At 49.3% G+C, this 14,749-nt stretch overlaps 1 protein-coding gene across 2 annotated transcripts in view; it reads left to right on the plus strand.

The window, feature by feature from the left end:
* Positions 1 to 14,749, plus strand: part of SCUBE1 (signal peptide, CUB domain and EGF like domain containing 1) — a 140,834-nt gene that overhangs the window by 14,594 nt on the left and 111,491 nt on the right. For both annotated transcript variants that reach the window (XM_058568188.1, XM_058568189.1), the window contains exon 3: positions 6,610 to 6,738. In XM_058568188.1, coding sequence (XP_058424171.1) covers positions 6,610 to 6,738 — 129 coding nt within the window. The remainder of the gene's footprint in view (positions 1 to 6,609; positions 6,739 to 14,749) is intronic.

Here is a 14,749-nt window from a genome sequence, read left to right on the forward strand (position 1 = left end):
TAGCAAGTGAGAGTAATGACAGAGTCTGTTCAGGATGCCGTGGGGCCCAGAGGGTGGGGAGGAATCACGTCTGCCAGGGCATCAGCAAAAGCTTCAGGGAGGAGGGGATGCTGGGGCTCAGCCTGCAGAAGTGCATGGTGTCTGTGAAGGGGGAGGAGCTCCAGGCGGAGGGAATAGCATGAACAGAAGTGTGGAGGCCTGAAGCCTGGAGGGCCACTGGGAGAGGTCAGCAAGCACTGACTCAACTCTATGGTTATCTCGGATCATGGGTTGGGTGGGGGGAGGACCTTCCCACCCTCTGGTTGAGCCATGGTCATTGTGTGCAGTTGGGAATGAAAAAGTATATAGATTTGTGTTGGTTTTGCGTGACCTTTGACCTTTCCCATAATTAACTGCTGGGCCCACTTCTGGCATTGTCTCGGCAGCGGGGAAACCTGATCGATGGATGCCAGGGGTCCGCAGAGAGCGGGTCTCATTACTCAGTCATTACAAACCCAGAGCTTAACCCTCTGCCACCGGAGACAGGGGACTTAATCCTTCCTGCTAGGCGGCCCCGAGAAACTACCTTCCCGCAAATGTAATTAGCCAACAAACCGCATTAAGATTTATTCACCAATAAGGACTCAACTTCCTAAGCCATACATCTCTCCCAGAACGGTTGCCTGATCTAAGGAGTGCATGGCTTTTGCTAAAGCCCCCAGACAAAGGGGAGGACGGGCTCACACCCAGCCAGGGAAGCGGTCTTTGTTAGAGCATTTGGTCTCCACTGTCTGCAAGGAATGTCAAGAAAAAATGCCAATTTCAAGGGGAAACCAGAAAATATTTTCAGTAATGATCTCTGAAAGCAGAGAGTGGGATGCTTTAAAAATCCTCATTTTAAGAACCTTTAAAGTCAGTCCTAATTTTTAGGAAAATGCCCTAAAATAGTATTGAAATAAAATGAGAAGAAGCTCTGACTCACTGCCATAGAATCTCGTAGAACCCAGGCACCGCAGAATAAATATATATTTTATGGGGCAGCAAGAATCAATTTTGAATTAAGTGAAAAAGCCCAAACTCATCCCACTCGAGTTCCAAGCCAGTGTTGCTGGCGCAGAACCACAGCTGTGGGATCGTGTGTGCATGCCGACATTTTAATATAGGAAAAGTGGAACTGGGTGACCTTTTAAAAATCTCATAATGAGCGGCTCCCTGTGCTGTTTTTCTCTGCTCTAATGGATGCTGGGAGCTGTTTTCTGTTGGGAATTGAGTTTTTATTAAAAACGAAAAATCCAAGCTAGAGAAGGAGCAGGGATGGCTAGGATGAGCTGTTGAACTTCTCATCCTCAGCACGCCGGTCAGATCTTTTGTCCTGCCCACTTTCTCTGCTCGTATGAACCATCCCTGTCACCACCCCTCAACTTCAAGGGTAGGCACAGACCTTGGAAATAAAAATGATGCACGTGACGTCTCCTCCCCTCCTTTGTCCTTAATGACTTTATGGAGCATGAAGCACTTTTAAAAAGTATTCATCTCACGCACCCCAAGGATGTGGCCCTAACAGGACTAGAGCCTGCCTTTGAGCACAGCCCCAGGCTGGGGGCCTGGAGATAAGCTCCTCAGCCATGCCGTGCCTCAGCCTCTGAGTCAGTAAAATGGGAGCAGTGGTCACCCCTGGTTCACATCCAGCTTCACCACTCAGTCTCTGCCTCTCTGCTCACATGGCGCCTTCCCTCTGTGTGTCTATGTGTCTTCACCACTCTGTCCTGACATCTTCTGAGTTTCTGTATCCCAATTTCCTTCTTCTTTTAGGAACACCAGTCATTGGATTAGAGCCAACCCTAATCCACTATGACCTCATCTAAAACTTGATTACATCTGCAAAGATCCTATTTCCAAATCAGGTCACATTCACAGGTACCAAGGTTTAGGACATCAATACATCTTTTGGGGGGACACAATTCAACCCACAACAGTTTTTTGTTTTGTTTTGTTTTGTTTGTGAGGAAGATTAGCCCTGAGCTAACATCTGTTGCCAATCCTCCTCTTTTTTGCTGAGGAAGATTGGCCTTGGGCTAACATCCGTGCCCATCTTCCTCTATTTTATATGGGACGCTGCCACAGCATGGCTTGATGAGCGGTGCATCGGTACACGCCCGGGATCTGAACCTGTGAACCCCGGGCTGCTGAAGCAGAGCACAAGAACTTAACCACTACGCCACGGGGCCAGCCCCACACAACAGTTTTTTAAGAATAAACATCCAGAGATCTTGGCTCTGCCTCCCTCTATCCCTTCCTCTCTCCCCATGTCGTTGGCCTGTTCCTCATTCTCTGCCTTTAATGGTCCTTAAAAAGTGATCTGAGCCTGATGGATGTCTTGGAGGCCTGTGGCACCTCCTCCAGGGCTGGTGGCTCTTGGATATGTTTTTTACAATAATTTTAAATATACTTGCTTTGGCAGAGAATTTTTTAGTAGATTTATTCGTGTGTTTATCTCATATATTAAAGGAGGAGGTTCACATGATTTTAAAAAACAAAAATTCAAGGCACAGACCCAGAAAATCCAGGGAGATTTGGTTTGTGAGCAGACATTCTCCATCCAGGATGCTGGTAAAGCAGGTTGGCCTCCAAAGCCTGTGAGAGCACTTCAGGCCTAGAGATTGGAGAGGACCTGGCCATTCTAAGTGATGCTCGGATCTGGGGGAAATCTTTGGGGATGGATTAAGGGAAGAGATGCAAACAGCAAACAATCCTGCACTCTTCAGCCCACTGGCACCTGCTGTGACCTACACTGTGGGGAGTCAAAGGAAGGAAAAGGCTAGAGTTGTTTTATTGACTATTCGGTGATCTCTTTATAATGGCTTATGAGTATAGTGAACAAATAGTTTGCCATTTTGATATAAAAAGGTTGCTGTTCATAATTACACCCAGACAACAGGCACAAACTGGAACTATGCCAGGCAAACTGGAGCACATGATTATCCTATTCAGGGGAAGTGATACTTTTCTCAGACTTTACCACCATTAAAATAGCTGGTTTAATTAAATGCTATGGATGTGGTGACTCTGTGATTGTGTTTCCTTCATTGCTTTGACATCTAGGAAGCTCAGAGCCATATGTACGGCTTACCGTTTGTAATTGTGCTGGAATTACTGAATGTATTTCTGCAACGTTCACCAGCTTTCTCTTCTTCTTCGACCCTCATTTCTTTTTTCTTCACCCTAACATCTTATTCTTTTTGAAAATCTTATTATATGTATTTTGTAAGCTGTTTGGTTGGATGATGTTTGAGGAAATTGATGGGTGGATGAATAGATGTTTGGATGGATGGATGGATGGATGGATGGATGAATGTTTGGCTGGATAGATGGATGACTGAGTAGATGTTGGATATGTGTGTGTGTGTGTTTGGATAGATGGATGGGTGCTTGGATCAATGAATAGATGGATGGGTGTTTTGGCATCTGGATGGGTGAATGAGTGAATGGATGTTTGGAAGGATGAATATTTAGATGAGTAGATGTTTAGATGAATGGAAGGATGGATGTCTGGCTGAATATTTAGATGGATGCATGCATGTCTGGATGTATGGGTGGATGTTTGGCTGGATGAATGGATGGGTCAATAGGTGATTGGATGAATGGAAGGATGGTCAGCTGACTGGATATTTAGATGGATAGATTTTAGCATGAATAGACAAATGGAAGGATGGTTGGGTGGGTATTTGAATGGAAAGCTTATGAAGTGACTAGATGGATGGATAAGGAGTGGGTGGATGAGTGTTTGGATGAATGGATGCATGGCTGGCTGGCTATTTGCCAGATGGATAGGCGTGTGTGTGTGTGTGTGTGTGTCTGTGTGTGTGTGGATGGATGTACATCAAGTGGAAGGATGAATGTGTGAATGGGTGTTTGGATGACTGGATAACACTTTGTCAGTACACAGCATAAATGTGCCAAGGGCCAAGGGTGAAATAACATATATAAAGTACTTTGCCAATGCCTGGCATGTCACGGACATCGTAACTTATTAGAAAAGACATGGGCTTTGTAGACTGGAAGACCTTTGTTCTGATCCTTGCCCTACCACTTACTATGTGACTTTGAGCAATTACCTCACCTCTGTGCACTTTAGTTTGCTCAACCACAAAATGGAGTTAAAATACCTACTCCAGAGAGTTGCTGTGAAAATTAAATGGGCTGGTGTATGTTTCAGGAGAAAATACCTGCATACTTCCTTCTGAGGTACAAGTTGAGAGAGAGAGAGAGAATTCTTTTACCCAAGCATGGAATAAAAGTCCTTCTCCTCAGTCTGACTGATCCAACCTAAGTCACATGTCCACCCTAGGATGTTCTCCTGAGTCACCTGCTTGAATGAAGGACAGGAGGGAAGGAACAGTTTGGGAGCTGCTGGTTCAGATCAGATGAGAAACGACGCTCATGCTGACAGGTAGTGGAAATAGGTGACCAGCGGGCAGACTGTAACCATAGGAAGGGTGTAGAAAAACCATGCTTTTGTAGCTGATTCGATGTCAGTGGAGAGGTGGAAGGATAACAACATTCACTGGGATGGGGAACCCCAGGGAAGTGCAGGTTGATGAGTTCAAGTTGGGCCATGTTGCCTGCAGTATCTGTGGAAGATCCAGGGGGAGAGGTAGTTGGATCAGTGTATCTGGGACTCTGGCAAAAGGTTAGGGCTGCAGAGATTGGGAGGTAATCAATATCTCAGTCTTTATAAACCACGCGCCCTTCCCAACATAAAATCTTATATCCTCTTCTAATGTTATTTAAAATTTCTAAGTGCATTAAATATAATGATTAAACACCACTCAAATGACTTGCAGAATTGAGTCTGCTTCCCAGCTGATGCTGATGGCCACTGCAGGCAGCTTAGGCAGAAGCTTCTGTCTCTTGCACCTTTGGACATCTGGCCTACTTTGTTTTTCCCTCATCGTGGCTGGGTGGGTGGGCACCAGGAGTAGGCTGCACAAGCCAGCCTCTGTATCCTGGCGCTTTCGTGCTGCTGTTTTCACTGACATTATCCCCTCTGCTGGCAGCGTCCCTGGCAGGCAGGGGTCCAGACACTGCTTGGTCACCTCCAGTATCAGGGAGCTCACTACCTCTTGAGACAGGCTCTGTCTTCCAGATGGATATTCCCATCTGCGAACGTTAACTGGCCCCCAGGGCTTTCCACTTCTGTGTGTAGCTCTGCCCTCCGGACCAGCATGGAGAGAGCATGGAGCTGGGTGTCTCCCCTTGCCAGCTCTTCAGGCACTTCAGGGAGCAGCCAGGCTTGCCTTCGATCCCCTCTCTTCTGCAGGCTGACCCCATCCCAGCTTTCATAGCTGGAACCTGGCCTAGAAAATCTCTCTTCAACCCGGTAGAGGACGGACTGCTGCTTCCCGCGGTACCCTCTTGCGAGGCACTTCCGGTTCTGCTTAACTGGGGCTCTTCCGGTTCCACTGAGCACGGCACTTCCGGTTTTGCTGTGGGGCGCCCCCGGCTCCCGTTTCCTGCTTCACTGCGGAGGATGTGGAGGTTGCCGTGGGTGTGGGTTGAGAGGGCGAGCCCAGGGCGCTTTGGGGGTTGCGGGGAGCCCCCAGGCTATGCCCACGGTTCTCCCGTGCCCTGGTGTCGGCCCTGCTCGCCACTCCCGGAGACGGACGCGGTTAGGCCTCCTCGGGCTCCCCAGCCAGGCTGCGCTGGTTCGAAGCCCGCTTGGACCGCTGCCTAGGCGTGTGACCTCTGGCAGAGTCTTGGCCTCCGTGCGCCTCGGTTTCTTCAGTGCCCTTGTAAAATTGGGATAACGGTGACGGTGCCTTCGTCGTTGGGCTTGTGTGGGGTTGGAAGAGATAATGACATATGGTGCTGCCAGCGGGCCGTGGGTACAGAAGCAGCTCTCTGAGTGTTCACTAAGCTGTTCCTGTTATTCTCCGAGGTCCCTCAAATCTCTCTGGAACTCCAGCACTGATAGCCCTTTGACCCCTGATGGGAAGTGTTGAAAAAGACTTAAAATAGCAAAAAGGGTGACCTTTACAAAGGCGATTGGCTGTTGTTTGTGAGACAGAAGCCTTTGTTATAACAAGGACACTGGAGGAGTAGAAATTCAGGCTTCAGACGCTGAGGCGGAGGGAAACTGTCTGGGGGGAGTATATGGACTTTTCTCTCAATCCAGAGGTTACACTTTTTGGTGTATGCAAAGTTCATTGTATGTGATCCCCCCTGCTTCACTGGTAATGAGCCCTCCGTCTCCGGGAGGCTCTCCGATAGGCTGAAGAGAGCCAGTTTTGGGGGCTGTTAGACAGGGTCCCCACATGCTGCTGTTGTTGAGATGCTCTCGAGGGAGGCGGAGCTGGATGTGAATCCTGCCTGCTTCACTGTGGTGAGAGCTGGAAGGTACCCTGCATGTGCCTGGCACACGGCCCTGCTCTGCCAGGTGGTGGCCAGCCTTGTTGCAGAGCTAGGATCTTCATCTTTGTCATCTTTGGGTCCCCAGCCCCCAGCAAGGACTTCAATGAATACCTGTTGAGTCATCCCCTAACCACACATGTCCTGGTGGCTTCGGCAGGTTGGGGGAGAGGGGACCCCCAGGCTCTTCCTCTGATGCCTCTCATGCCTCTCGTTTTGCAGACATCGACGAGTGTGAGAATGACTACTACAACGGGGGCTGTGTCCATGAGTGCATCAATATCCCGGGGAACTACAGGTGTACCTGCTTTGATGGCTTCATGCTGGCACACGATGGACACAACTGCCTCGGTGAGTGAAGCAGCCGTGCTCTGCCTGCTGGGCACGCCCCGCCTGTTTCTCAGCTCCCACTTGCAGTGTTGGTGGCTGTGGGAAGGCTTGCCCTCCTTTGGTTCCTTGTGTTAGTTTGCCAGGGCTGCCATAAGAAAGTAGCACAGATTGGGGGCTTAAACAACAGGAATTTATTTGCTCACAGTTCTGGAGGCTAGAAGTCTGAGGTCAAGGTGTTGGTGGGTTTGGTTTTTTCTGAGGCCTCTCTCCTTGACTTAAAGATGGCCACCTCCTTGAGTGTGTTCACATGATCATCTCTCTGTATGTGTACGTATCTGGTATCTCTTTTTCTCTGTGTCCTAATCTCCTCTTCTTATAAGGACATCAGTCATATTGGAGTAGAGCCTACCCTAACAACCCATTTTTTATTTCACTACCTCTTGGAAGGCCGTTTCTTAAATACAGTCACATTCTGAGGTACTAGGGGTTAGGGCTTCAACACATGAATCTGGGGGAACACAGTTCAGCCCGTAACAAGGATTCTTATATAACTCCAGATTCTCGTGGTTCAAAGATATGTTTTTAAGCCAGCTGTATAAAATTTTTAAAGTAATGCAAGCTTGCTGGATAAAATGTGGAAGAACAGGGAGGACCAGTTGGAGAGCATCTTAGTTATGCTGGTGTATGTCCTTTCAGGCTTCTCTCTGTACCCAGGTGTGATTTCACTGTAGGGGTCAGGGGGTTAGCATGGTTTGTCCCTTGATTTTCCCTTTACCACCACGTGCATCTCAGGTACTTTTACCTGGGCCCTGTTATTGCCATTTTCCTAGTTGCCTCGTGGTCTGATAAGTGACTAATGACCCAGGGCTGCTGGAACAGAGTAACAGACTGGGGGCCTTAAACAGTAGAAATTATTCTCTCACAGTCTGGAGACGAGAAGTCTGAAATCAAGATGTTGGTAGGGTTGGTTCCTCCTGAGGGCTTCGAGGGAGAATGTGTCCCCACTTCAGGCATTCCTCTGCTTGTAGATCATGTTCTCTGTGTGGTTCCACATTGTCTTTGCTCTGTGCATGGCTGTCTCTGTGTCCAAATTCCCCATTTTTATAAGGACACAGTCATGTTGGATTAATGCTTACCCTACTGACCTCATCTTAACTTGATCATTTGGAGACCCTGTCTCCAAAATGGTCACTTGCACAGGTGCTGGGGGTTAGGAATTCAGCACCTCGTAGGGGACACAATTCAACCCAAAACAGAGGTGGTTTGCAGTCTGTGGCGGGAGGAAGACCTCACGGTAGAAAGCACAGGGTCTCACAGCAGCTGTGCCCAGCCCCCAGGCCCTCTTCTGCTGCTGACTGCTGAGTGACCTGGGGCACGCCGGCTGGCATCTAGAGGCTAAGACCATGGACTTGGAGGAGCGTGGCCGTGGATACGTTATTAACGTCTCTGGGCCTCGGTCACGCGTTGGTAAAGGGAGGATGTGAAGAGCAGCTTCCTCCCTGGCTGTGTTGTGAGCAGTAACTGAGATAATGTCCCAACGGCCGAGAAGTGTGCCTGGCACGGGGCTCTCAGTACTAGTAGCTATTATATCATCGTGACCTCTGCGCTCAGTCTTCCCCCTATAACACGGGATAGTTGTGCCGCCCGCTCCACCAGGTTGTGTGTGAGGATGGAATGACACAGTGAAGTGACGGGCACTTAGTAGTTGTAAATAGTCAACAAACAGGCATTAGTATTGCTCTAGGTGACTTGGCCACCCTTCGTGCTTGGACATTTAGATTGTTCGCTTATCTTGTTTGTTTTTACGTCAGAATCCAGAGGTGATTCTGGGCATAAAACTTTTTTTTCTTGTTTTGTCAATTGTCTTCTTTGCAGTTCTTCCCAGAAGTGGAACTACTGGGTCAGAGGGTCATTGGGATTTTTTTATGGCTTTCGATGCAGTGCTTGCTGAAAGGACTCGGCAAACCTTCCACCGTGCCAGCCAGTGTGTTGGTGCATGGCACGGGACACTTGACGTCCCAAGTACACGAGACCTTTCCTCTTTGTAGTGTGTTAGCCTTAGAGTTCCTTGCCTGTTTTTGTTTAGTGCATATTGGACCTCAGACAAGTTTGTTATAGGAAACAGATCTGTGAACGTGTGATTACGCCGGAAATCAGTGCTGAAACAGAGGTCTGGACAGCAGGCTGTTGAGGCGCAGAGGGGTCTGTGAAGAGCCACCCCTGCGTGGGCTGAGGAGGTTGCATGGAGCAGCATCTTCAAAGGTTGGGAAGCAGTTGACTGGGGTGAGGGCACAGCTTGTGTGGAGAGCTCCTTGAGGCCGGGCTAGGGGTATGGGGGTAGGAATGGCGGGCGGTGGGCTGCGGAGGTGGGCAGGGCCTTTGATTAGATTGTGAACACCTGGGGCTGCACACTGTGCCAGACACCAAGTGAAGTCTCCTTCAAGTGTTATCTCATCTAATCCTCCCAGCAGCGTCAGCGTCTGCCAGTTGTTTACCCGTTTTTCAGATGATAGAGAGAATACATTTCAGCAACTGATTAGTCCCTGAAGGCAAAGCTGACAGTGCCTGTGGGACAGCGGGCAGTATCACCCAGTGGTCAAGAGGCCAGACCTTGGGACCTGCCCGTCTGGGCTCAAATCCTGGCTCCGCCAGTTATCAGCTGTGTGACCTTTGGCTACTTCACCTCCGTGCCTCGGTTTCCTCATCTGTGAAACAGAACTTGTAGTCCCTGTCTTGTAGGGTTCTTATGAGGCTTGAACAAGATCGTGGAAGTGGCGTCTGGCAGAGTGCCTGGCCTGAGCAGTCAGAATGTAATGGGCATCGATCTGGTTATCGGCTCTCAGGCGAGATGTATTGAGGTGCTGCTGTGACGCCTCTGAGACCTCGTGGGGGCCAGAGCCTGTCGCCCACGCTCCCTGGGCCATGTCTGACACACAGGCTCCCCTTCTAGTCATAGCACTCCCACCTGTGCAGAACCAACTATTTGTCAACAGCCTCGTTCTTGGCTGCGGCAGGTACAGCCAGTGCCTCCAGACCGATGGTGGCGTCTGTGCAGGTCTTTGTCTCAACAACATTATTTTCACAATGGATTCCTTTTAAGCTGATTAATTTAAGGAACTGGGTAAGAGTCCCGCCACCCTCACCTCCGAGCACAGATTGCAGCTTCATACGGCTCTAACGCGCACATATGGTCACCGAGAAAAGGCTCTCTCTGTCGCTCCTCTGCTTTTAGCGGAGGGCAGACTCTTCCCAACAGACTTCTTTTTGTTTGGGTTTTCTCCTTCTCGAGACAAAACTCCGGCTCTAGAGAAGTCAGACCTTGCTTCCAGCCGGCTCCAACCTAGACTGAGCACGTAACCTCTCTGAGCCACCACTCCTCATCCATGAAGCTGTAAGAGTTGAAGTGCTCAGCACAGTGTCAGGATCACGGGGGCTTGATGAATATTGGCTGAAATAGGTAACCCTGAAGAGGAGGCTGGGCTTGGAGTTTGAAGATGTAGCCTGAAATTCTGTCACCACCACTCATGAGTTTTATGGTTTGGAACCAGTTATCAGACTCTCTAAGCTTCAGTTCCCCTAACTAGAGAATGGATCACTGTCTCAGAGGGTCACTGTGACGATTAAAGGTGAAAGTGGATATGGTGGGCTGTACATGCTGATGTAAAATTCTGCACAGGTGCTGGATATTGTCATCATATTGTTGCAGAGGCTTCAAGCTGGCAGCCCACAATCCTCATCCAGCCTGCTGGATTTATCCCCACAGTGTTGATGATGATGATAACTGAATTATTTGTCAACATTTAAAGATCAAGGGATGTCACATAAAAATCAATATTTCCAGCATTGTTGCTACTTGACTGTAGTTACCCGGCCCCTGACATTTGTGGGACTCAGGCAGGAGTGCAAATGGAGGCTCATATCCCACATGGCTAAATATGGAAAAGCCGTTACGAAGCTTCAAAACTAAAACATATTCAATCTATTCTACTTTGACAAATATTCATTCCTACTGACCTGGAAGGCTGGACTGGAGTGTAGAATTCTAGGACTCTGTGGAGTTTGTGCCAGAAAGTGGTAGAATGAGCAGTGTCTGTTCCCCACCCCTGTCTTCTCACCCAGCTCCATCCTACACCGCAGGGAGCCTGAGGACACCCTAACCTGAGTGTTCAAGCTCTGGCCATTTGCCGCCAAACCACCTTCCCTTTTGCTACTGCTTGGTGCTGTCATCTGTCCCTCTGAGAACAGACAGGCTTGGGGCCTTTTGGACAGGGAATTTTAGGGTCTCAAATACCCAGAATGTGGTCTAGAAGGGGGAGGAGTATGTGTTCTAGGTGCATATGACCCCTCTGGACTCCTTACTCCATGAAGAGGGCTGCAGCCATGGGTGGAACAGAGCAGGGACCCTCAAAGCATGGGGCCGAGAGCAGGAGCATCCCTTGCTCTCGTCTCAGTGTGGTACTGGCAGCAACTGGCAGGAGCTGTGCTACAGCTGCCCCCTTTGGAGGGAGTGTGTGCTCTCCTGTTTGCCACAATCCCCACCACTCCCCATTGCTCTCAGCCAGTTGGCTTTGGTCATTTAACTACCTGCTTGGTCTCATGCTGCTGCTGAAGCTTCTAGCACAGGGCCTGCTCCCAGTGGGTATTTGGTGGCTGTGGGAAGCTGACTGAGTTGTTGTTCTCTCTGCCTTATGCAGTCAGTCTGAGCCCCACCCCACAACCCATCACCCGTCGGGGAAAGCTAGGCCCATTTGCGTCTCTTCTTGTTTGGTCTCCAGAAGTCGGGTCAAGAGTCTTGTCCGGTTGTTACATTCCTCTCTCAGCCACCGCTGAATTCCTCAGGGATGATGGCTGGAATAAATCCTGATCAGCACAGTTTGAAAAGCGTTCTGACTTAATTAGGAGAAATGAGGCTGATGGCTTAAGAGTTATTTTCTTGCCTGAGTTTTCACAGTTTAACCTTTTCTTTTCTTTTGAGCAAATGAGGTTATTTTCTTGTGGAGATGGCTTGCCTGGGACTGTGTCCTGGAGGGTGGCCAAATCTGTCCTCCAGGAGCAAAACCCTCTCTCTATTTGACATCTTTATTGAGGAATTTCTCAAATATAACAGAAAATGACACCAGAGGAAATTGAAACCGTGATGAGATCCTTGCTCAGCCCCAAATGACTGCTTTTAGCATCATAATTGCTTGAAATAGCAGTAGTTCTGTTTGAAAAATATTATTTCAAACTCCATGCAATTGGACATAAGAGCAATATTTAGGCTAATAGAATAAGACTTTTTTCATCTTAAATTAAAACCAGCAGTGGATAACTTTTTCCTGTCTCCACAAAGCAAGGCTCCTTTTTCTCTAAAGCCATTAGTTCACTTACCCAGATGTTTTCTTCGACCCCAATCTTTATCTTGACTTACTGAAAAATGTTTCTGAAGTTACTCACAGTTTGAATTTTGGACTTGCTTCTCATCACTTTTTTCCCCTGATGAAGAGAAGTGGTCTGTAGCTAGGTCCGGCAGAAAAGTTGATTTATTAACCAGATCACTACATCCCCATTAACACTTATTGGGTACCTACCATATGCCTGGCCTGTGCGAGGTAGACAGTTCTACGCAGGTGAGGTGATGAACTTAGGTCGAGTCTCGGCTGTGTGCCCAGAGTCGTCCAGGATGTTGTGCTCACAGTCTCTCGTTTAGTCCTAACAGTGTCCATGGGCAGGAGCCATTAGTGTCCCCCCTTTACAAATGAGGAAACCGAGGCTCAGAGAGCGAAAGTGACCTGCGTAAGGTCACACAGCGAGTAAGTGGTAGAGCTGGGACCAGACCCCAGGTCTGTGCGTTTGCCAGTTCAAGCCTGAAAGCCCCTGCCCACCCCTGCCCCACGCTGCCCGGAACAGTGCCAGCTCTGGGAGGCTGGCCAGGCTCAAGGAAGGGCTTCCTTCCATGGGGTGTTAGTATGTACCCCCTGCGAGTCTGGGAGTCACTGAGAAAGGCTGGCATCTGCCAAGGCAGGCTGGTGGGTGGCATGCTAAAGGGCGAGAGGGCATCCCTTTCTCCAGAGAGTTCACCTCATGGGGGCCTCCTCCCCAAAGCCTGTACTGCCTTCCAAGGCCAAGGCAGGAGATTGCCGCTCGTGTAGGAGCTGTGTGGAAGCCCTTGAGCTTCTTTGGGACATTGTCCTACCCCTTGTGACCACACAGAGCCCTGTTCTTCCAGAACCCTTTCTCGAGGCTCTCATTGCTTTCACAGTAGCACCCAGTTCATCTGCCCACTGGCTCATGAGGCCCCTCAGGCCAGGGCCCTGCCAGCCTCCTCTCCCCCTACTCACCCTTGCCCACCTGTGCCCTCTGGCCCAGCCTTCCTTAAACCCGTAGAGTCCTTCTACACATCCGTGCTGTTCATAGCTCCTCCCTTGTGACCCCTCCCCCAGCATGGACCTGGTGCGGTCCTGCTTGTCATCCGAGACCCACCCTGCATCTCCCTTTGCTCCAAAGCCTTCTGTGACCACGTCACGCACACTGCCACTGTGGCTCTCTGCTGGGCTCCTCTCTTCTTCCCCTGAGAGCAGAAGTTGTCTTGTTTATCTCTCCATCTTCCTCCTTGGAATCTAGTGCAGTGTCTGGCATATCATCGGCGTATAATAAATATTTGTAGAATGAATGAATAAACGAATTTGTAGAAGTGCCTTGTAAGCCCTCAAGCTCAGCAGACCTCTGTGCTGGGCACCTGGCAGAGACCAAGATGAATTAGATGGGGTGCCTGTCACAGGACCCCCAGAAATGTTCACGCCTGAATGACAGGTAGAATGTGCTATATTAGCAGTGACGCTAAAACCTTCCACCTAGTAGTCATCCATTTGTTTATTCCATAAAATTGTTCTGAGCACCTGCCGTGTGCCAGACTTGGTTTTAAGTGCTGAAGATGCAGTAAGTGGTGAACAACAGCAACAGAATCCCCACACTTTGAACTTACCTAGCAAGGGGGGAAGGACAAGACCCCAGTAAACATGTAACTCAGTAAGGTAAGTTCAGTCAGGTCAACCCCAGTGAAAAAAATAAAATAATGTGATGGAAAGTGATGGGGGAAGAGTGGCAGCGTTGGGTGAGGTGGTGTTCCAGTTACAATTGCTGCATAAAAACCCCCCACCCCACACTTAGTGACATCAAACACCATTCTGTCCTGCTTGCGGATTCTGTGGGTCAGAAATTCAGACAGGGCACGGCAGGGACAGCTCGTCTCTGCTCCACAGTGTCCGAGGCCTCAGCTGGGAAGACACGAAGGCTGGGGATGACTTGATGGCAGGGGCTGAAATCATCTGCAGGCTTCTTCGCTGATGTCTAGTTGTTGATGTTGGCTGTCGGCCAGAACGCTCATGGGCAGCCTCTCCGTGTGGTCTTTCCACTGGGCCGGTGTGGGCTTCCTCACAGCATGGCGCCTGGGTCCCAAGAGAAGATGACACAAGTGCACAGAAGTTTTATAGTCTCATCTCAGAAGTCACTTCTCCCAAACTCTACCTGACAAGGCAGTTACAGAGGTCTGCCCGTATTCGAGGGAAGGGGGCACCAGGAGGAGGAAGCTGCCATCTGAGGATCTAGGGAAGATCTTCCCTCCAGACAGAAGAGGGAGGACAAGTACAGTGGCCTGAGATGGGGACAAGCTAGGTGAGTTTGGGAACAGGAGATAAGACAGGAGGTAGGTAGAGCCAGGTCACGTGGGGCCTTATAGGCCCTAGAAGGGAGTTGGGATTTTATTCTAAATTAGCTGGGAAGCCATGGGACATTTTAACCCGAGATTGAAATAGTCTGCTTGACATTTTAATTAAAAGGGATCTGCTTCCTGGCTGCTAAGTAGAGAATGTGTTACAGGGAATAAGAGGCAGAGACTACTGTGGTGGTCTGCCAGAAATGTTGGTGGCTCAGTCCAGGGTAACACTGGTGGAGGTGTTGGGAAGTGGCTGAATTCAGAATGTATTTTGAAAACAGAGCCAACAGGAATTGCTGGTGGATGAGATGTAGGAGGTAAGGGAAAGAGAGATAAAGG

Source organism: Diceros bicornis, chromosome 25 (genome assembly GCF_020826845.1).
Source record: "Diceros bicornis minor isolate mBicDic1 chromosome 25, mDicBic1.mat.cur, whole genome shotgun sequence".
NCBI classification, from domain to species: Eukaryota; Metazoa; Chordata; class Mammalia; order Perissodactyla; family Rhinocerotidae; genus Diceros; species Diceros bicornis.